Here is a 23087-nt window from a genome sequence, read left to right as displayed (position 1 = left end):
ATTTTTTTTATGTAGTTAATATCCAATGATTATCTATATTTACTGAGAAAGTGTAAATTTTAAGATTACTAAAATACAATCCAAATAACTTAAATATTTGGCATGATTAATGTCCGCGCATCCGCGCGGGTACTAATACTAGTAATGAATGATGGACAAACCTTTGAATATCCGAGTTATCCTCGGATCTGGTAGAAAAATGTGGACAAGAATCTTCGTTTTTGTAGGCTTATAATACGACCGGATTCTCTCTTTAAAGTCAAAATATATTTTACAAATCAATATCACATGTCTCCAATCATTGTGTCTCTTTCTATTTATAGGAAACATGTTCCAAGAAACCCTAATAATACAAATGCAGAGAAAATCCACTATAATATTCTCTTTAATATCTTATCTTGAAACTAGCCGTTATAACTCTGTCAAAGACGTAGGCCTCGATCTTTGGCAACTCCTCCACTTCAGTCTTCGCTGACTCTTTGACCATGGCCGTCATTGTTAATTAGATAAAACCATTGTAAAATCCTTTAGCAAACTTCTTAAACCCTTTTCTTGAAAATGGGCAAACGAAGAGGAATTTGATATCAGAACAGTTATATATAGTATTTAGTTCTTGTCATATGATTGAATTCTTGATCATCAAAAGATTAAATTCTACTACTAGTCGTTTATAAAATGTGCTACATGTTTTATGCATCATTCTTTGTCCATAACAAGGGCTCATTAATTGTCACCACACACACACACACACACACACACATATATATATATATATATATATATATATATATATATATATATATATATATATATAGTTTCATCATAATTATTACACACAATTAGCAGTACGTATGTTTTGATCGTTGTTTTTTCATCGTTTAATAATGTAATGTTTTACACTATATTGTATTGTGTTGTTGAGACATTAATGTCGGAAGGAAAATATTTTATTATAAGTTTCTGAACGATCTCTACAATTCTTTATTTCCTCCACACTTCTCCACACATAAAATAAGCTATCAATACCCCTATTTATAATAGTATGAAACCTATTTCAACTAGAAACAAGAAAGTTTATTCCTATATTTATTCTAACTGCAAATCTTATTTAGACATGAATTAAATAAATCAAATCCTAAATAATTAAAGTTTCCTACTACAACTTTGAATTAGTTTTCAAACATTCTCCCGTAATTCAAAGTTGTATACGTCTGACTTGTTCGTTATGCAGTTATGTTGGAGCACTTCTCTCCAACTTTCACTTTTGATGAAGCACATGTCTCCATCCCTCAATTTTGTTGAAGCACCTGTCTCCAACTCACGTTGATGCACTTTTTCACCAACCGTTGATGCACTTTATCACCAACACCCAATTTTGTTGAAGAACCTATCTCCAACTCACGTTGATGCACTTTGTCACCAACACCCAATTTTGTTGAAACACCTGTCTCCAACTCACGTTGATGCACTTTGTCACCAACCTAATTTTATTGAAGCACTTGTCTCCAACTTACGCTGGTGCACTTTGTCACCAACACCCAATTTTGTTGAAGCACCTGTCTTCAACACTCGTTGATGCACTTTGTCGCCAACACTTAATTTTGTTGAAACACTTGTCTCCAACACCCGTTGATGCATTTTGTCACCAATCGTTGATGCACTTTGTCATCAACACCCAATTTTGTTGAAACATGTAATCAACTTTCAATTTTTTTTAAAACCTCTTTCCAACTTTTAGAGAAGAGTGTCTTTATCTTGTGCCATATTTGTTTGCACTTCTTTAAAGTTACTTTTTTTCTTGAATCTATCTTGAAACTTTTCATCGAATAGTCTAATTCTATTGACAACTATCTATGATCTTGCCAACATATTTTTTGGCCAGACGAGCGGCATACATTGACTAGCGCCACCCGCCGGCAGCAGACGCTCTTTGATTTTCTCCCAAGATCGTAGAAGCTCTGATACCAATATGAAGAAAAATATTTTATTATAAGTTTCTGAATGATCTCTATAATTCTTTATTTCCTCCACACTTCTCCACACATAAAATAAGCTATCAATACCCATATTTATAATAGTATGAAACCTATTTCAACTAGAAATAGGAAAACCTGTTCCTATATTTATTCTAACTGCAAATTCTATTTAGACATGAATTAAATAAATCAAATCCTAAATAATTAAGGTTTTCTACTACAACTTTGAATTAATTTTTAACATTCTCCCGTAATTCAAAGTTGTATACATCTGACTTGTTCGTTATGTAGTTATGTTGGAGCACTTCTCTCCAACTTTCACTTTTGATGAAGCACATGTCTCCATCCCTCAATTTTGTTGAAGCAGCTGTCTCCAACTCACGTTGATGCACTTTGTCACCAACCGTTGATGCGCTTTATCACCAACACCCAATTTTGTTGAAGAACCTATCTCCAACTCACGTTGATGCACTTTGTCACCAACACTTGTTGAACCACCTATCTCCAACATCCGTTGATGCACTTTGTCACCAAAACTCAATTTTATTGAAGCACTTGTCTCCAATACCCGTTGATGCACTTTGTCACAAACAATTGATGTACTTTGTCATCTGTGACGACCCATTTTCTGAACAAGCCGGGACCAGCACTCGATCACTAAACATGACCGAACGAACCATCTCTGCTTATCAAATCTATTATAACTCCAAACTTTATATGCAACAAGACAATACTCTAACCAAATACTTTTGGTTAATTTAAATATTTAAATATATCAACTCCAAAACTTTATTCATAGTAACTACTAAATTACTGCTAAGTTATTATAAAAAACATCTGAATCTTAACCCAATGACTATGTCTATGAAGCCTCTACTAATAAACTGACGCACTGCTCAGGACATGAGATTTCCTGGCTAGTTCTCTAAGTAAACAAAGAAATAACTAAATAAAGATGACTCTAAGTAATACTCCACGAACAAAAGCGGAGCTCACCAATAGCACTGGAAGAGAAGGAAGTCCTAACCTGTAGCCTGCTCGCCTGCAAAATCGGTTCCTATGTTGTACCGCAGACCAACGTAGGTTCCCAAAAGAGAACGTCAGTACCATCCATTGTACTCAATGAGTCTCAACAACAGGGGGCGAAAATTTAATAACATATACATTACAGGCAAAGGTTCTAAATGCATGTAAAACATAAAGCTTATAACAATAATTCTAAAATAATTTCATAATCGCAATTTATGAATATTCTAAAAGAAATTCTTTTCTTTTTCTTTCTTATAAAAAAATACTTCACTTTATACTTTGGGAGTTCCAACTATCCTGACTTAATTCTGTCTCAGTCATCGTGTGATCGGCACAGGTTCGATCCCAACCTGATCGACTAGGCCCAATCCACGAGGTGCCACTCGCTTCATGGTTCTCAACGCTCATGTATCATACCTTAGCATGACTAAGTAAATACTCAGCAACGAGACCCTCGGCTTGTGTGCTCCCTACTTTGGCACAAGTAGTTTCAGAAAATCAACGCGTTGGTGAGGAGACGATAACTCCTTCTCAGAATAAAAGATACTCCCAAAAATCTTTTCTTTCAACAACTTCTTCTTGTGACTTTTCAAGTCTAAATCTTTTCTTTATAGAACCTCATGTACATGCTCATGCTGGTATCCTTAAATTTAAAGCATGACATAAGAATGAAATAAACATATAAAAGTATTTCTAAGATTCTTGCTTCTTCATAAATTTTCAACATGAAAATAGCATATAAGAATCACACAAAGATCTGAAAATTTATGCACATATATCATAATAAATCATCTAAACTTTTGCTAGAACAATTCTAAGTTAATAGGTACTCAATCACTCCAATTAAGTAAATATAACTCTTTTAAGAAATTCATCAAACACCTTGTATGCGCGCTTTTGTGAGTTAAACCACTTTAGTAAAGAGGTTATATCAACTCACCTCAAAACTTCTCGAGCCAATACGTAGACCCCAGTCCAATTGACACCAGTCAAACAATCGATTCTACAACAACCAATGCATTTTAATCAATTTTAAAGTTTCATACCTAAACATGAAATTTGTTGTTGATATAGAAGAAGTAGGAAATTAACTATTCTATTCTTACCTGCTACTACTTTAAGATAATTGAGAATAGAAAATTCTATGTACCTTAGTTCAAGAATTAGTGATTGGTAAGAACCCTAGAATTTTATTTGCCCGCGTGAGTACCTGCTAGGACGTGTTCTGCTTTTGTTTTGTGCACAGAAGTCCTTTTCTCTAGTTTCCCGTAACCCCTCTTTCCCAAGGCTTAAGGTTTAAGGCTTTAAGCCTTCTTCTTTTTTCTACAATAGGCAGACCACTCAACGGGCTTTAAGCTCAATTCTTACATCACTTTTTTTTTTTGACTAAACAAGTATTTAATGGTACCAATTTTTAATAATTAATAATATTAAAACTATTAATATTTTCCAAATTTTATATCCAATTTTATATATATATATATATATATATATATTTCACTACAGGCAAGATAAAAATACTAAAAATAGTAATAATTTAGTTCTATAGTTAGCGTGTCTCGAAACTTTTATAATTTGAGGAGTGTTACATCACCAACACCCAATTTTGTTGAAACACGTAATCAACTTTGATTTTTTTTTAAAACCTCTTTCCAACTTTTAGAGAAGAGTGTCTTTATCTTGTGTCATATTTGTTTGCACTTCTTTAAAGTTGTTTTTTTTCTTGAATCTGTCTTGAAACTTTTCATCGAATACTCTAATTCTATTGACAACTATCTATGATCTTGCCAACATATTTTTTGGCCAGACGGGCAACATACATTGACTAGCGCCACCTGCCGGCAGCAGGCGTTACTTGATTTTCTCCTAAGATCATAAAAGCTCTGATACCAATATGAAGAAAAATATTTTATTATAAATCTCTGAATGATCTCTACAATTCTTTATTTACTCCACACTTCTCCACACATAAAATAAGTTATCAATACCCCTATTTATAATAATATGAAATCTAATTCAACTAGAAATAGGAAAGCCTATTCCTATATTTATTCTAACCGCAAATCCTATCTAGACATGAATTAAATAAATCAAATCCTAAATAATTAAGGTTTCATACTACAACTTTAAATTAGTATTCCAATAATGTGCGAATAAACTTCACCTTTTTTTTTTTTGGTTATCATTTACAAATTTTTATTGAAAACTGGCAATTTTGTCCTTAAGACATCTGATTATCTAGCTAGAAAAAAAAAAGAAGGAATGAAGGTTACTTGAGATACTTCCTTTTCTGTTCACTTTTTACTTTAGTTTCACTAATTAAATTAGCGTAGGAAAAAGTTGTTGTTTTCACACGGGAAAGAAGACAAGTATAAGGTGACTGGAATCTAATCAAATTGGATTTTTGTTAATTCCATCAAATCTAATTTTATAATTAAGCCCACTATACGTTTGTCAATTTTACTGATGAGCTTGAATGTGACGTTTGATGCTTCTATTATACACCAAATTCCTTTCTTTTTTAGCTGCAAATTAAAGTTAGTCCTAACATCCTTCCACTGCTAAAAGAATTTGATCATTCTGCAGCAATATCTATTACTTGAGAAAACAATATTGTCCTTGTGATGAATCTGATATGTCAGTTGAGTTAAATAGGTAAGAATTTTCATGATTTGAATTTAAAATTTTGAGCTTCTCTGAGTGAATTTGCACATCAAAAGAGTAGCTGGTTCAGACAGTCACTTAGGCTATATCTTCGTTCCGGCGGACCTGAGTTTGTCTCTTGTGTATCAAGAAAGAAATTGAGAGAAGAGAAAGGATAGGAATTAATGGAAATGGAGGGAAGAGGATATTCAGATTTCAGTAGAAATACAAGCGAAGAATTGTTGATAAGAAGTATGATGGAGAACTCAGTAGGAGTGGCTGCGCCTACAATGGAGATGTTGGGTTTTAGAAACATCTCTCATTCCCTTCGAACTGATAGTGAGGAACTCTTCAAAACCTGGCTCACCACTGCAGAGGCAAGCAATTATGTTAAGACGTTGCATCTTACATTTAAGAATACCTATTAATTTGCATATATATATAAATGAATTCCATTCTTCTTCATGCCTATTAACTGCTTGCATCATGCTATCAATCATCTCTTGAACTCTGTGTATCCTTATTTCTTCATACGGACTCACAACCAAAGTAGAAGAGACAACCAGTAGGCGATGCATAACTGTCATTGTATCTCTAATTTTCTTGCTCTACTATTGTTGGTTAAACACTATATATAGTTAAAAGAGTTAAGGATTAGATGTCCTGATTTAGAGGTCAAAAAGACATGTATATTGCTTTTACATTTGCCTGCTTGTTTTTTTTGTAAATTGGCTGATTCACTACCGTTTGCTTCTCAGAATAATGGCAGTGATTCTACAACGATGGCTCACCGAGCTCGACAAGGATCACGGAGGTTAGTGTGTTTGGAATGATCCATTAAGTAGCATAACCTTGTAATGCAATGTACAGGGAGGGTGCCAAATATGTATTTTTCTCTCTCTTCCTCTTTTTGAGTGTAATATAGTTATGTATTATTAGTAGGTTCAGCTCATCTCCTCCTGTTATGCGGAGGAAGTTGAATTCTCACTATAGCTATGATTTATTTTTCACTTAAACTTCTCACTCTAACTTGCAATTCCAATTCGACGTGGAAGTGGATATGATAACCTATGCCATTGAAAGTTACATTATTTTTTCAGCTTTTATGGCTATTCTAAATGTCTATAGCTTGAGCAAATTTTGATGATTTCAGAAGTGGTTACATTCTTTAGTTTTAAAATGCAGGATCTCCAGTGAACTCGCTGGTCTATCAAATCAGCAGTATGGGGGAGTTCAGAAAAGAAAAGTGGCTGACTCTCTGCAGCCACAAAATGCGTCTACTGCCAATGAATCATCTAGCAGCCTTAACCAACATTCAAGCAGGTGATCTACCTTTTCCTCCTATAGGGCTGCATGATTGAATTACGATCTGTGTTAGTAAATGCCAAACTAAAATCCAAAATAGAAAAACAAGTCCATTTTCTGGGGCTATTGCAATATGTTTTATTGCTGCCTTAGGCTTACTCATTTGGTTTTCAACTTTCCATTATTTGTGGGTTATCCGGCTTGAGGCTATTTCTCAACCAATCTAGATATTTCATGCGATTTTCTCATGTTATTAGTGATTCTGAATTTTTTTGGGGTAATAACCAGTTTTGGCTTTGTCATCAGGAATATCACAGATATGGAAATGCAAGCTAGTAATCTCTTTTTAGCCAAGGTTTGTTCAATAATTGCAGATATCAATTTGCAGAATTTCTCTTATGATCCTCATACAGACTGCTTTCTTGCAGACTTGGTTTCATAGTTCTCAGCCCATGACGAGAAGTCGCTCCTCTGAGTTAAGGTATCCTTCATATTGCATCCTTTATGGCGGTTGAAGGATAATGTCCTTGCTTGCTCTTCTCTAAGGAGAACTATATATCCTTGGAATTAGGCCCTCAAGAATCTTATATTTTCCTATGTAGATTGAGTTTAGGGCTTTCTTGATTTTTGGGAAATTAATTACAGGTGCTAGCCAATATATACAAACCATATACATTTGCCGGCTATTATTTTGGAGGTTGGCGTAATAAAAGTATATCTAATTTGAAATGAAGACTTCCAAGCAAACAAGAAATCACTAAAAAACTATTGAAGAATCTTTTTCCCCATCAATGTATTCCATATTGGTATTGCTGGATGCTGATCTATTTGGTTGTTGCATCAAAATATCTGTAGGAGGAGGTATGCAGCCATGCAAAACTCGCAGTCTTCTATAGCTCGTGAATCCCTGCATAATGTACCTGGAAATGCTGTTAACTTTAAAGAAGTTTCTGATACCACTGTGTTCACCGACATGTCAATGTGTGAACTTACCAATCAATCCAATACTTTTATATCTCCGTCAAATTCATCCTCATCTACTTTTGAAACTCAGCAAGTGGATGGTGCAGATAATATTTCATCTGTCGTAAGCATGCTAAAGGGTACTTTAGAGAGGAAGAAATTAACGAACTATCACACTGCTAGGGAAGCCATTGAGGAGAATATGCTAGGGTGTTATGGTAATCAAGACAACTTTGGCATGAATCAACATCCAGGGAATCATATTTCTGAAAATCAAGGGACGTATCAGGATGCATCCATTGTTCAAGTCAGAGATACAGGGATTCTACAAACGGTTCAGGGGTCATTAGATGTCGTCTTAGAAGGTATTATGGCTCCCTCAAACCCGATACAGATGTGTGTGGTGTCTCAGGAACCTTCCCAAAGTGAATCCTCTGTTGCTGCGCCAATAATTTCAACCAGTTTTGATGCATGTGATGGTCTAAGCAATGCAAGTCAAGCTTTAAATGTGTACGAGGGCTCTAGAAATCAAGTTGGATATGCAAGGAGCTCAGACAATGGTTCAACTGCCAGAGGTGAATATGACGTACATTAGCTGTCTGTATTGAATTATCTGTGCTCTTGTCTATTTGTATGGTGCGCGTCGTGCAAGGAAGGATGTTTTCAAACTGATAGATGATACTTATTTAGATTGTTATTTCTCCAAACTTTTTGAGCATAGGTTTGTTAATATATTCATTTACTGTTGAAGTGCAGATCTTAGAGAACGAATATATGATAACGTGAAGGACAACCAGAAGGTATTCTCTACCTCCTATGTATATTACCCAATATTCAACTTAGAATAGTTAGATGGTTAGCTGATGATAATTTCTCCAATTTGTTCAGACACCGCAGAAAGAAGGTTTAGTTCGAAATGGATCTTTGACATCAGTTCAGTCAGGTAACTGAGGCATTTAGCTACAGCGGATAAATATCACATCTTTGCATTTTCACTTTCATATCTGTTTAGATTATAAATGTAATAATGTTGATCGTGTTGTTTCAAACAACACGGTGGCATGCCGATTGCTTCATTTTGCATTCTTGCTGACTCTCTCTCCCTCTCCCTATCCCACCTGTTAGGTTCGTATTATGTATTCCTATCCTGAAATTACAAAGTAGTTTAGGTTAGATCACTTGTTAGGTGAAAAGCAACAAAGCAAGGAGCATATGAGAAGAACTTACCGAATATATTTAACAGGTCGGCACTGAAATACTGCCAAAATTGGCTCCTATTAATTGCATATTTTTAGAAAAGTTATTAAAGGAATCACGCAATCAAGGAGTGAAACTGGAAAAATACAGTAAGAATCAAAGGCAACACTTGTAATGGTTGCAACACTTGTAATGTGATTTGCAACACTCTTGTAATGTGATTTGCAGCAGTTGTAATGGTTGGCCCACTTATGGGCATATGATAAAGAGTTAAAGGCACTTTCTCATGAGAGATCTGTTCATCTTCAGAAGGTTTTCCTCTAATGGTCTTAGGGTTCTTTCTTGCTCTGGGAATATTAGGAATAAGATGTTTGTTATAGCTTTTCTAACATTTTTAAAGATCGAAGAGTTTTAAAAAGAGACAACAAAGTAAATATGAAAGGTCCATGCTTACCACGAGACAGAAACTGTCTTATTTAATGGAAATATTGAGGTGCAGTGTCAACTCGGACTCTTGTTAATATCTTGAGTAGCCCAACAGTGCTAGTAATCTATTTTCACTACATTAGGGTAGACTCTCTACATCACACCCCTTGGGGGTGCAGCCTTCCCCCGGACCCTACCCTGCGTGAAAGCCGAATGCCTTGTGCACCGCACTGCCCTTTTTATGTTGAGGTTTGTGCTCCAAAGTTTTATCTCTGTAATTCTATTAGATAAAGAAAATTTATGGCTTAATCGTACGCAGATGCTATATTACATGAAATGCATGCTGTTACTTAATTGCTTTTCATGCCGTTCACTTCTAACCAGCATAAACCAATGCAGCGGAAAATGGAGATCCTACAAAGAAGCGAAGGGTGGAGCGGTCTCGGAAGTATGTAGAACTATTCTCAGAACTTGTGTGAATCTTATTCTTTTTTTACTACATTCTTTTTAGTGATCATTAGTTTTTTCTATTGGTTGGTAAAACTATGTAGAAATTAATTGTAGATAGCATGTGTTCTGCCTACGCATGTGACTTCCACCTTTTATTTTCCTGTAATGATTTGATAGCGGAAATCAGAATAAGTTTTTGAAAAGTATAGGAGTTCATTGATGTTCTGTAAGGCCTCGACTAGGTGATATTATTGCTTCTCTAAATGGAAAACAACACATGCATGCATGCTTTTCGTTGCAAAGATTATGCACATTATTCTGATGCTAAAACTTGATGGTCTATTCATATTTTTAGACTGCTTGAAGTTCATATTGGTCTTGATATTGCAGAATGGCAGAAGCCAAAGAGAGAAATTTAACACCAGCAATTCCTTCAGATATGCAATCCCTTTTGAAGCGTTGTGAGAATCTGGAGAAGGAAGTCCGTTCACTTAAACTTAATTTGGCGTTTATGAATAGGTACACTCAAACACAAAAGCTGATGCATTAAAGGGCCAAAAACACGCAACAAATTTATCATACTTACAAACTTCAGTTTCGTGGAAGAAACAAATTTCTTTTACTGATAATATCTATCCATGTTTCCAAGCATGTTTAATATGAGCTATGAATTATGTGAAACAATTTTGAGATTGCTGTGATTTTGCAAACAAACATGCAAGGATCACTAGATACTATAGATCTGGGATAGGAAACTAATGCTTTCTCCATTGATAAGTCAGTTACATGTAGTGTATGATATCAAAACCAAGTTTTTAAAGTTGGAAAGGAGGGAAAAGGGATCATCCTAGTTTTAATATTAACTTTTTGCATGCTTTCCATTTGTTGTGGTAACAGTTGAGCATGTCATGAGGTTTATCATGCATCAGATTTCAAGGTTGACTGGTATAAGCACTCCACTGGTTTTACCAATTGGAAACAATTTTCTTCTGTAAATATGCAGAAGTTTCTCAAAACATGTTCCATTATAACCTTCTCAGTAGTGTGGCAAAATAAAATCCCCGACTCCATAAGTATGTGGCAAAAAAAGAAGAAGAAAACAGGAAATGAGCTCATAGTGTACCTAGAAATCAAGGACAATGAGATCCTGCTTGAATGCATTTTTTCTTGGATTTTTACCTCATCTTAGCATTATTAGTACTATATATGCAATGACAATGAAAAGGTAAAGCAATCTTTGATAAGCAGAGTTTTCTAATCACAGAAAGGATTCTGAACAAACTACGCAAATTGAAGAGCTGCAGAAGCAGAACGAGGACTTGGTCAAAGAAAAAGAGTGCCTTCTTGGAGAAATTGAGAGGATCATTTCAGAATCTGGACAGTTTTAGATGCCTCCACCTCTACTGCCAAGGTTACTGTTGTTTTTTAACAGCTCCAATCCAAATGTGCTATCTAAGGAAGTAATTCTATCACGTTGCTGGAGACCGTTTGGCTCAATTCAACTGAATATTTCATGTTTTCAGTTTATACCAAATATCAAGTGATAAGAACATTTAAAGTGACAGAAATCTAGATTTTGCGATGCACTCGAACATTTTGTGAGTACATTGTAGATGCCTATGTATGTATTGTGGATCTTTAAAATATTTTCTTTATTTCCTTCTTTTCTTCAACTTATTTTCTGCTAATATCTTTTGAAAAATGAATTCTCTATCAGTATTTCATGTTTTTTCTTTCCTTTTAACAATAAAATCCCTTACCTGACTAATTATCCTTCTTTCCTCCTAATTGATGTTGTTGTTGAACTCTATAATATTAGTAAATTAGATAAATACATTACCGTTTCTGCTTTAGTACTTGAAATAAGGGAATGTTCTTCAGGAAGTGCGGCAACGCAGTGGTAGAATAAGAAAGAGAAATTTTCACAAAGCACTATTGTTTAGAGGTTATTAGCTATCTATAGCTACCAGTACTATATTACTTCTTATAGCTACGTTTTTAGTTGTTATAAGGTGTATTCGATGTATTTAAGCTACTGTATTCATGAATACAGTAGCAAAACTCGGCGTGAATCAGGGGAAGTCCAGCTAATCAATTGTTGTATTCGACTGTATTCGTGAATACAGTAACGTAAGTTGCGTAAAAAATGGACCTTTCAGCTGTTTTAAAACGGAAAGGGAATCAATTAACCAAATAGTCTCCTAATATAACTCAACTAACACAATTATATCACGCACAATCTGTATTTCACGTTGTAGGAAAGATTTCCCATCCGAAAAAAATAGCAAAAACAGAGCAATCTCTAGATTTTCAGTCCTTTGTTTTTCCTGTTGTTGACGTTCGTGGAAGTTCTGTTTTCAACCAATAAAAATCGAGATTTATACAATTGTATACATAAATACGATACAATTCGATTTTACATATGGCAAGTTTAACCGTGCTATTGCGTCATTCTGGCAAGTAGAACAGTGAGAGTAACTATGTCGATTATTCAATTGAGGAGATACTGATAAAGGAGTATGCATCTTACAATGATTTGGTTGCTTCAATTTCGAATCAACTCGACATAGATTTGAGCTCAAAGTCCATTAAAATTGAATACAAAGTAGAAGGAAATTGTACGCCAATGGAAACACAATGATATGGGTTACAGGGTGTATGTAGAGATGAAAAAAGAGAACAGAGAATTCGGTATGCATACTTTGTGCGTAACAACAATTGACAAATAAGTTGTAGCTGGAAGTAGTTTAATTCAAGGCGACCTTGTGCAACTTGACAAAGCAAATCAAAGGTGTAATTTTGATACTGATGATACACTTGCTCTTAATGTTGTCAATTCAGGCCAACCAATTGGGGTGTTCGAACTGGACACAGATTTGATAATTTTAAAAACTAATCAAAGGGAGGTTATGTCTGGACAAGTATATACGGATAATGCTACATTGAAAGAGGTGATGAGGCATTATGCTATATCTGAAAGGATTCGGTTCCGGGTTGACAGGTCTAATGCTATCAGGTTTGAGTATTCTTAATTATTTAGAATTTTTGTATATTGTATTCATGGTAGAATTTGTAAATTGTATTAAGATGTATTTAGATGTATTTGGATATTTTTACATGACTTTCACTGTTGTACTTATGATTTTTTTATGTATTTCAAATTCATGTATTCATTTGTATTTTACTGATAAATATTTATTACAGTGACTCTCACTATTTGTTTTTATATATATATATATATATATATATATATATATATATATATATATATATATATATATATATATATATATATATATATATATATATATATATATATATATATATATATATATATATATATATATATATATATATATATATATATATATATATATATATATATATATATATATATATATATATATATATATATATATATATATATATATATATATATATATATATATATATATATATATATATATATATATATATATATAAGTTTAAGGCTTCTAGCATTAACAAATCACAAACGTTCAAAGTAAGAGAGTTCAATGATAAGCATACATGTCCGTTGAAGGATAAGGTGTATGAGCAACGTCAAGCAGGCAGCAGTCTTATTGGTGATATGATTAGGTCCAAGCTTACTAATCATAAGAGGAAATACACCCCAAAGGATATAATTGATGATATGAAATCAGATTTTAGTGTAGATGTTAGTTACATGTTGGCATGACAGGCTAAAGAAAAGGCAATGAATTTTTTGAGAGGTGAACCGGCTGATTCATACAATAAATTACATAGATACTTATATACAATGGATATGACATATCTTGGTTCGCACATTAGAATGGTAAAATCGCCAAAAAATGAGTTCATTTATGTGTATATATATATCTTTGTATGCCTTTATAAAGGGGTATGATCATTGTAGACCCATTGTGGTTGTGGATGGAAGCCACCTAAAATCGTATTATATCGGAACACTCGTCTCGGCCAGCACGTTGGATGGTGCAGGAGAGCATGTGGATTATAATAAAATTTGTTAATATTGCTGCATATTAAAGATTGAAATACATATTTATAATATGTATGCAATTGTCTTTGTAGGTCATATGCTGTCACTAGCATATGGTGTTATTGATTCAGAGAACGATGCTAGTTGGTCGTGGTTCTTTGAGAAATTCAAGGAAGCATATGGTGAGAGGGAAAATATGTGCATCGTTTCAGATAGGAATGAGAGTATCATCAAATCTATATCGAGAGTGTATCCAGTGGTACCACATTTTGCTTGTATATGGCATCTATGGAACAACGTATATAAGAAATTCAAAAAGAGTCATTCAAAGTTGAGGGAGATATACTTCTCGATGGTAAAAGCATACACACAGACTGAATTTGACAGTCTAATGGAGATGGTGGAGAAGGTATATATTAGGGTGAAAGATACTTGGAGTTAGCTGGATACGAAAAGTGGGCTAGGTTGTATGCACCTGTTAACAGGGGATGAACCATGACGTCAAATATTACTGAGTCAATCAATGCCGCACTTGTATCAGCAAGGGAATTGCCAATATACGACTTTCTCGAAAAAGTTAGGAAGATATTTGGACATTGGAATTGCAGCAACCAGAAAGAAGCTTCATAGACATACACAACGCTTAGAAAGAAATATCAGGAGATGCTTACTTTGAATGAGGCAATGTCTACATGCATGACTGTAAGTTTTTTTTATAAGTCATTGTATCATATATTTGCAAGGCTGGAGCTGACTTTAAGAAGGCTTTGCAAGGAAAAAGCCAGGCTGAGGCTGGCTTTAAGCAAGATTTACAAGGCAAAAGCCAGGCTGGGGCTGGCTTTAAACAAGCTTTGCAAGGCAAAAGGCAAACTTGAGGATTCCAACTGCCTTGTGTTTATAAGCCCATATAACACTAGAATGTCCCCAGGTTGAGCATGATAACATGCTAATACCACTGAGTAGCACCCTAATGTCATATAGTATGACACAAAAGGTATATTTTTAGCCCTAGTACAAGGTGTATTTATTTCTGATACAATTTTTACTATTCGAAATTCAGTCCATATGCTCATTGTATTGTTAGTTGAATTTAATGGTTTTGTTTCTAACTATATGCATTTCATAAGCAGATAGTTACTGTATATCATTGCATTCATCAATTAAGATGTCATCATCTTTAATATTTTGCCAGACTACATATAAAATGTATTCCATTGTATTCAATGTATTTCATTATATACAGCTGTTTGTCTTTGTATTTTATATATACATATATGTTTGTATTCAATGCATATTTGTTTGATTTCAATATATATGATGATTATGAAAGATAAATAAAAGTATACTGTTGTATATTCAAATTATATTATAGTTGTATATATCTATATTGTAATTAATACGTTTATTCTTTGCTATATAAATAGTTTTTTTTAAATGTCCAAAACTTATAGGTCTATGTTTAAATGTAGGTGGTACCATCGACTGAATACTTGCATACGGTGAACGATGAAGGAAGGCATTACCCCTTGTGCCTCTTAGAGAGAAAGTGCAGTTGTGGGCGGTTCCAAGTTGACGAATTACCATGCCTACACGATTGGGCTATCTTGAAGAGCAAGTTTGTAATGCCAGAAGATTATTGCTCGGACTATTACAAACAAAAGTCTGTGCTAATGACATACGAGGTGCCCGTGTATCCGATGCCATACCGAAATGAATGGAAGGTACCAGCACATATATCAGAGGAAGCTGTCTTACCACCTAAATGGAAAAGACCTCCTGGAAGGCCAAAGAAGAAGCGCGATAAGCCGTTAAGTGAATTATTGCAGAAGAAAAATCAACATTCGTATAGCATATGTGGGCATGGAGGACATAATAAGCGTACTTGTAGAAATGCTCCACGTAGGACTTAGTTCATGTTCTGACTTGTATTACTGGTGACATAATAACCGACGACATTTGGGAATAATACATATTGAATTGTTGGTTTATTGGATTTTTGCGTGATGATTTCTTTTTTAGAAATATAATTTAGTTGTCACGACCCCAGTTCACCCTCCGTTAACTATCGTGACGGCACCTAGTCTCTACGACTAGGTAAGCCTAACAAATTGTGAAAAACAGAAAATAACAGAATAAAACTAGCCATAACTACAAAAATAACATAATGAAGCATTTGAGATGCCGCTCGGCATATACAATACAAACTCTCGAACTGAAACAACATTTCCTAAAATCCGAAATCTCATGAAATCACAAGCTTTGGAATGTCTACAAGTATCTAACTCCAGAATGTCTAAACTAAAGTAAGTGCATAAGGGCTAATACTGTAAGAGAGAATAGAAAGGGACTCCTCGGTCTGCGGACGCGACAGATATACCTCGAAGTCTTTGGAAAATCGCCTCGCCTCAAGGGTAGTAGGGCTGAGTCGAAGTACCTAGATCTGCACATGAAAAACATGCGCAGAAAGAGCATGAGTACACCACAGCGGTACTCAGTAAGTACCAAGCCTAACTTTGGTCGGGTAGTGATGAGGAAAGTCAGGGCCCAATTGAGGTTAAATGAAATACAAGGTATAACAGTATAGAATAAGACATCATAATTAAGGGCAGTCGTAAGAAGTAACACGGAAGAGACAGAACAACAATAGCTACCACAGAGACAAATAATCATAGAAGGAATACAGCTCAACACAGATATAACAACCGGGGATCTCCCAGGAAACCGTCATGTAGTCCCAAATATAAATATCTAGTGGATCTCCCGGGTGCCGTCCTGTAGTCCAACTCATAGTGCGCGGGGATCTCCCGGAATACCGATCCGTAGCCCCAAATGTAAATACTCAGTACTGGGGGAATCTACCGGGTGCAGTCCCGTAGTTCCAATATAAAAATGTAGGGGGATCTCCCAGAATACCGATCCGTAGTCTCAAAGAAAACATGCAGGGAGGTCTCCCGGAATACCGTCCCGTTGTCCCAAAGTAAACACACAACAACAACACGAAGAATACACAATTCAATTCAAATTCCATACCAAGGTAAAACAGGTATTTCTAACCTAGCATGCTGCACATAATCCAAATAAGGCAGTTTGAGTAAGTAAAACAATTAAGTCAATTAGGCATGCTTCCCTAAGCTAACAACAAGCTTAAATTACAAGTAGTATAAATAGGAAAGGAAAACACGATTATAGTTACTTCATAAAAACTGGATTTTTTTAACAATTAGCATAAGTATGCACTCGTCATCTCACGTACAAGGCATTTCAAGTATTAATAATACCAAATCCTAAGGGGAGTTTCCCTCGCACAAGGTTAGGCAAGCCACTTACCTTGAACTCGCTCAATCAACTTAATACCACGTTCTTGCCACGAGTATCCGACTCCAAATGGCCCAAATCTATTCAAATAAATTGCATAATGTAAATATAACTTCAAGTAATTGATTCCACTAATTAATTCTAAGCTAATACGCGAAATTAGGAAAAATGACCAAAATGCCCCTCGGGCCCACGTCTCTGAATCATGTAAAATTTACAAATTCAGAATCCTCATACTCTCACGAGTTCATTTATACCAAAATTATACCAATCTGACATCAAAATCTAGATCAAAACCCCAAAATTAGGCCTAAGAAGTTTTCTCCATTTTCCCTCAATTTTCATCCCAAATCCAAAATTAAATGACAAAACTAAGATTAGATTATACGAATACAACTAAAAAGGGATTATGAATCGTTACCCACTGATTTCCTCTTCAAAATCCTCCCAAAATAGCCCTCTCCCGAGCTCCAAATCGATTTTCTAACTTTTGATTTCAAACCCTCGAAATGTCTTATTTCTGCTTAGTAAATCCGCTTCTGCGGCCATGGGAACGCACCTGCGGTCACGCTTCTGCGGAAAATAAACCGCACCTACGATAACTCATTAAAACCCGAACTTCCTCCTACGATCAACATACCGCATCTGCGGTCTCGTAGGTGCGAGCAACATTCCGCACCTACGACTTCTGGCTTTCCCCCATCTGGCCGCATCTGCAGCTACACACACGCTTCTGGGGTCCCTAATCCGCAGGTGCGGTTATAACAGCAATCCAGCAGCTTCAGCTGCACACTCTAACTCTCAACTTCCCGTCAACCATCCGTAATCATCCCGAGGCCCCCGGGACCTCAACCAAAAGCATGAACAAGTCATATACCACTATCCAAACTTATACCAATCCTCAAAACACCTAAAACAACAACGAATCATCAAATTAACCATGGGTTCAAGCTTAAGAACTCCAAAAACTCTCAATTTACGCTTTTGATCAAAAAGTCTATCAAACCTCGTCCAAATGACCAGAAATTTTGCACACACATCACGTTCAACACTACAAAGCTACTCCAACTTTCGGAACCCCATTCCGACCCTTAGATCAAAATCTCACTATCGAACCGGAAACTTCAAAAATTCAACTTTCGGCATTTCATGCCTAAATAAGCTACGAACCTCCAAAACACAATCCGAACATGCCCCTAAGCCCGAAATCACTCAACGGAGCTAACGGAACCAACGGAATTCCATTCTGAGGTCGTCTCCATACTGCTCTGACTACAGTCCAAATTCTAAAACTTAAACTCTCATTTAGGGACTAAGTGTCCCAAAACTCTCCGAAACTCCAAATAAATCCTCCCGTTAACTCACAATAGCAGAAACAAATACGGGGAAAAGAGTTAATAGGGGATCAGGGCGTTAATTCTTAAGACGACCGTCCAGGTCATTACATCCTCCTACACTTAAACATTCGTTCGACCTTAAATGAGCATAGAGACATACCTGAAGTAGTGAAAAGATGAGGGTAACGGCTGCACATATCCTGCTCGGTCTCCCAAGTTGGCTTCTCGACCGGCTGACCCCGCCACTGAACCTTTACTGATGCAATGTTCTTTGACTTCAGCTTTCGGACCTGCCTGTCCAATATTGCCACTGGCTCTACAACGTAGGATAGATCCTTGTCCAACTGGACTGAACTGAAATCCAACAAGTGTGACGGATCGCCGTGATACCTCCGGAGCATCGAAACATGAAATACCGGATGAACTCCTTCCAAGCCGGGAGGTAAGGCAAACTCATAAGCAACCTCCCCAACACGTCTCAATATCTCAAAAGGACCAATAAACCTCAGACTCAACTTCCCTTTCTTCCCAAACCTCATAACGCCTTTCATAGGCGAAACCCAAAGCAGAACCCGCTCTCCAACTATATAGGAAACATCACGAACCTTCTGGTCCGCGTAACTCTTCTGTCTGGACTGGGCTGTACGGAGTCTGCACTGAATCACCTTAACCTTCTCCAAAGCATCCTGAACCAAGTCTGTGCCCAATAATCTAGCCTCACCTGGCTCAAACCAACCCATCGGGGATCTACACCGCCTACCATACAAAGCATCATACGGTTCCATCTGAATGTTGGACTGATAGCTGTTGTTGTAAGCAAACTCCGTCAATGGCAAGAACTGATCCCAAGACCCTCCAAACTCAATCACACACATACAGAGCATATAATCAAGAATCTAAATAGTGCGCTTGGACTGTCCATCCGTCTGAGGGTGAAATGATGTACTCAACTCCACCCGAGTACCCAACTCATGCTGTACGGCCCTCTAGAACTATGATGTGAACTGAGTACCTCTGTCTAAAATGATGAAAACTGGAATACCATGCAGGCGAACAATCTCCTAGATATAAATCTTTGCCAACCGCTCCGAAGAATAAGTAGTACACAAAGGAATGAAGTGTGCGGACTTGGTCAGCCGATCCACAATCACCCAAATGGCATCAAACTTCTTCAAAGTTCATGGGAGTCCAACTACGAAGTCCATGGTGATCCTCTCCCACTTCCACTCCGGAATCTCTATCTGCTGAAGCAACCCACCGGGTCTCTGGTGCTCATACTTTACCTACTGACAATTGAGCCATCGATCTACAAACCCAACTATATCTTTCTTCATCCGCCTCCACCAATAGTGTTGTCTCAAATCCTGTTACATCTTCGCGGCACCTGGATGAATGGAATACCGCGAACTATGGGCCTCCTCTAGAATCAACTCCCGAAGCCCATCAACATTGAGTACACAGACCCAACCCTGCATCCTCAATATCCCGTCATCACCAATAGTCACATCTCTAGCATCGCCGTGCAGAACCTTGTCCTTGAAGACAAGTAAATAAGGGTCATCATACTGACGCTCCCTGATACGATCAAATAAGGAAGACCGAGAAATCACGCAGGCTAGAACCCGACTGGGCTCCGAAAGGTCCAATCTCACAAACTGGCTGGCTAAGGACTGAACATCCATCGCTATGGGCCTCTCCACAGCTGGTAAATAAGCCAAACTCCCCAAACTCTCTGCCCGACAACCCAAAGCATCGGCCACCACATTGGCCTTGCCCAGGTGATACAAGATAGTGATATCATAGTCCTTCAGCAACTCTAACCACCTCCTCTGGCGTAGTATAAATCTCACAAAGAACACCGTACAAATAATGACGCCAAATCTTCAAGGCGTGAACAATAGCAGCTAACTCGAGATCATGAACATGATAGTTCTTCTCATGTACCTTCAACTGTCTGGACACGTAGTCAATCACCCTACCGTCCTGCATCAATACCGCTCCAAGGACAATCCTCGAGGCATCACAATAGACAGTATAAGACCTGTAGGTAATATCAAAACTGGGGTTGTAGTCAAAGCTGTCTTGAGCTTCTGGAAGCTCGCCTCACACTCTTCCGTCCACTGGAATGGAGCACCCTTCTGGGTCAGCCTGGTCATAGGTGCTGAAATAGATGAAAACCCCTCAACAAATCATTGGTAATAACCCGCCAAGCCAAGAAAATTGCGGATCTCTGTAGCTGAGGATGGTCTGGGCCAACTGTGCACTGCTTCCACTTTCTTTAGATCCACCCGTATACCCTCACTCGATACCACGTGACCCAAGAAAGCTACGGAATCCAACCAAAACTCACATTTCGAGAACTTTGCATATAATATATTTTCTTTCAAAGTCTGAAGCATTATCCTCAGGTGCTGCTCATGATCTTCCCGACTCTGGGAATACGCTAGAATATCATCAATAAAGACAATGACGAACGAGTCAAGATATGGCCGGAACACACTGTACATCAAATGCATAAAGGCTGTTGGGGCATTGATCAACCCAAATGACATAACAAGGGACTCGTAATGACCATACTGAGTCTTGAAATGTGATGATGTCATCACTTGTTTTAGAAATGAATTCCGTGTTTTGAGTCCTTAAAACCTCCTTTTGTCTCACCTCGATTTGCGTGCACAGCCCGAGCGCGCATCTGGAAAGCTATTATGTGAAAATCTGTAAAAAAAATGATAAATTTTGCCTTTAAAATAAATTTAAGTTGACTTCGGTCTACATTTTCGATAAATGGACCCGGACCCATGATTTGACAGTCCCAGAGGGTCCGTAGGAAAATATGGGACTTGGGTATATGCCCGGAATCGAATTCCGAGGTCCCAAGCCCGAGAAATAAATTTTTAAAGAAAATAATTTTCTGGAATATATATGAGTTTTTGGAAATGAAATATGTTTGGAATTTGATGGAATCGGGCCCGTATTTTGGTTTCGGAGCCCAGTATAGGTCTTATATATGATTTAAGTTGAGCCTGCAAAATTTGGTAAAAACGGAGGTCATATGACGTGATTTGGAACCTTAGTTGTAAAATTTGAATCTTTCAAAGTTCTTGAGATTTTCTTTGATTTTGTTGCTAAATTCATAGTTGTTGATATTATTTTGATGATTTGATTGCACGAACAAGTCCGTATGATGCTTTTAGGTTAATGTGCATGTTTGGTTTGGAGCTCCGAGGGCTCGGGTGAGTTTTGGATAGGCCACGGAGTGAAATTGGACTTAGAAATTACAGGTTTTCAGCTGGTATGTGTTGCAGGCCCTGATCTCGCAATTGCGAGGTCAGGTGTCGGAATTGTGAGGTCTGTGAACTTGGTAATTGCGAGGGGCTCTTCGCAAATGAGAAGTAAGCCCTGGCCAGCCTTGCTCGCAATTGCGAGCATCCCTTCGCAAATGCGAAAAACCCCAGAAATCCCCAGTCGTCGCAAATGCGACAGTCCCTTCGCAAATGCAAGTTCGCAATTGCGAACATCGATCGCAAATGCGAGGATAGCAGGTCCTGAAGGGGTTCACAATTGCGAACCCTGGTCGCAATTGTTACATCTACGACCTGCTAAATCCTAGATTAGCCGAAAACTTTCCATTTTCAAACTCTTTCAAATCATAAACCCTCTTGGGGGATTTTTCAAAGCAAAGTTCTTCTCCAAATCGATTGTAAGTCATTTCTAACTCGTTTTCTTCAATCTTTAACATTATTTCACATGATTTCAACTCAAAATCAAGGATTTTCATGGGGGGAAATTGGGTGTTTTGGGTAGAACTTAGGGTTTTCCGAATTTTGGGGATTTGGACCTCAATTTGAGGTCCGATTTTAAAACAAATTATATATTTGAGTTCGTGGGTGAATGGGTAATCAGGTTTTGGTTCGAACCTCGAGTTTTGACCGTGTGGGCCCGGGGTCGATTTTTGACTTTTTGGGGAAAACTTTAGAAAACCTATTTTCATGCATTAGAATTGATTCATTTAGCATTTATTGATATAGTTAAGCAACTTGTGGCTAGATACAAGCAAATTGGTGGTGGAATCAAGAGGTAAAGCGATAGTTGAGGCTTGAATTGTGTTCGTGACATCGAGGTAAGTGTTTGATCTAACCTTAGCTTGAGGGATTAGGAGTTGTGTCCTATTTGCTATGTGTTATTTGTTGAGTACGATATAGGCATGGTGACGAGTATCTATACGTTGGTGTCAAGCATGCCCGTGAGTCTTATACTATGATTAATGTGACTCCGTTTGTATTGTTCATGCCTTGTGTGATGATTTCTATTGTTGAGGAAAGCTTGTGGAAGTAATATTGGTATTCGAATATTAAAGAGCGTTGGCTCAAATTGTAAAATAAATTGTGGAAGTATAACTGAAAATTGAACCTGATAGAGCATTGGCTCAAATTGTGAATTGAGTTG

The 23087-nt window shown here is 36.9% G+C and overlaps 2 protein-coding genes across 2 annotated transcripts; both read left to right on the top strand.

Annotated features, from left to right (window-relative positions):
• The first annotated feature begins 5445 nt into the window (after positions 1–5445).
• Positions 5446–11648, top strand: LOC104245842 (protein CYCLOPS-like). The gene is made up of 11 exons (XM_009801538.2): positions 5446–6025; positions 6407–6462; positions 6834–6971; positions 7260–7308; positions 7382–7434; positions 7809–8491; positions 8673–8716; positions 8805–8859; positions 9939–9987; positions 10380–10508; positions 11254–11648. The coding sequence occupies exons 1-11, from the start codon at positions 5834–5836 to the stop codon at positions 11375–11377; spliced, it is 1572 nt and encodes a 523-aa protein (XP_009799840.1). The 5' UTR covers positions 5446–5833; the 3' UTR covers positions 11378–11648.
• A 983-nt stretch (positions 11649–12631) lies between these two features.
• Positions 12632–15899, top strand: LOC138875512 (uncharacterized). Its single transcript, XM_070154348.1, has 7 exons — positions 12632–12680; positions 12831–12940; positions 13552–13686; positions 14039–14398; positions 14733–14847; positions 15120–15214; positions 15459–15899. Exons 1-7 carry the CDS (start codon positions 12632–12634, stop codon positions 15897–15899), a joined length of 1305 nt encoding a protein of 434 aa, XP_070010449.1.
• The last annotated feature ends 7188 nt before the right edge of the window (positions 15900–23087 follow it).

Source organism: Nicotiana sylvestris, chromosome 8, assembly GCF_000393655.2.
Source record: "Nicotiana sylvestris chromosome 8, ASM39365v2, whole genome shotgun sequence".
Taxonomy (NCBI): domain Eukaryota; kingdom Viridiplantae; phylum Streptophyta; class Magnoliopsida; order Solanales; family Solanaceae; genus Nicotiana; species Nicotiana sylvestris.
Note: the sequence above shows the minus strand (reverse complement) of the source record. Positions and strands in the feature narration are given on the sequence as shown.

Coding starts and splice junctions, on each gene's coding strand:
- LOC138875512 (XM_070154348.1), top strand. CDS start 12,632: ATGGGTTACAGGGTGTATGTAGAGATGAAAAAAGAGAACAGAGAATTC. Junction 12,941..13,551: donor ATAATGCTACATTGAAAGAG/GTGATGAGGCAT, acceptor TGTCCGTTGAAG/GATAAGGTGTATGAGCAACG. Junction 14,848..15,119: donor CTTTAAACAAGCTTTGCAAG/GCAAAAGGCAAA, acceptor TTTCATAAGCAG/ATAGTTACTGTATATCATTG.
- LOC104245842 (XM_009801538.2), top strand. CDS start 5,834: ATGGAAATGGAGGGAAGAGGATATTCAGATTTCAGTAGAAATACAAGC. Junction 8,492..8,672: donor CAATGGTTCAACTGCCAGAG/GTGAATATGACG, acceptor GTTGAAGTGCAG/ATCTTAGAGAACGAATATAT. Junction 9,988..10,379: donor AGGGTGGAGCGGTCTCGGAA/GTATGTAGAACT, acceptor TTGATATTGCAG/AATGGCAGAAGCCAAAGAGA.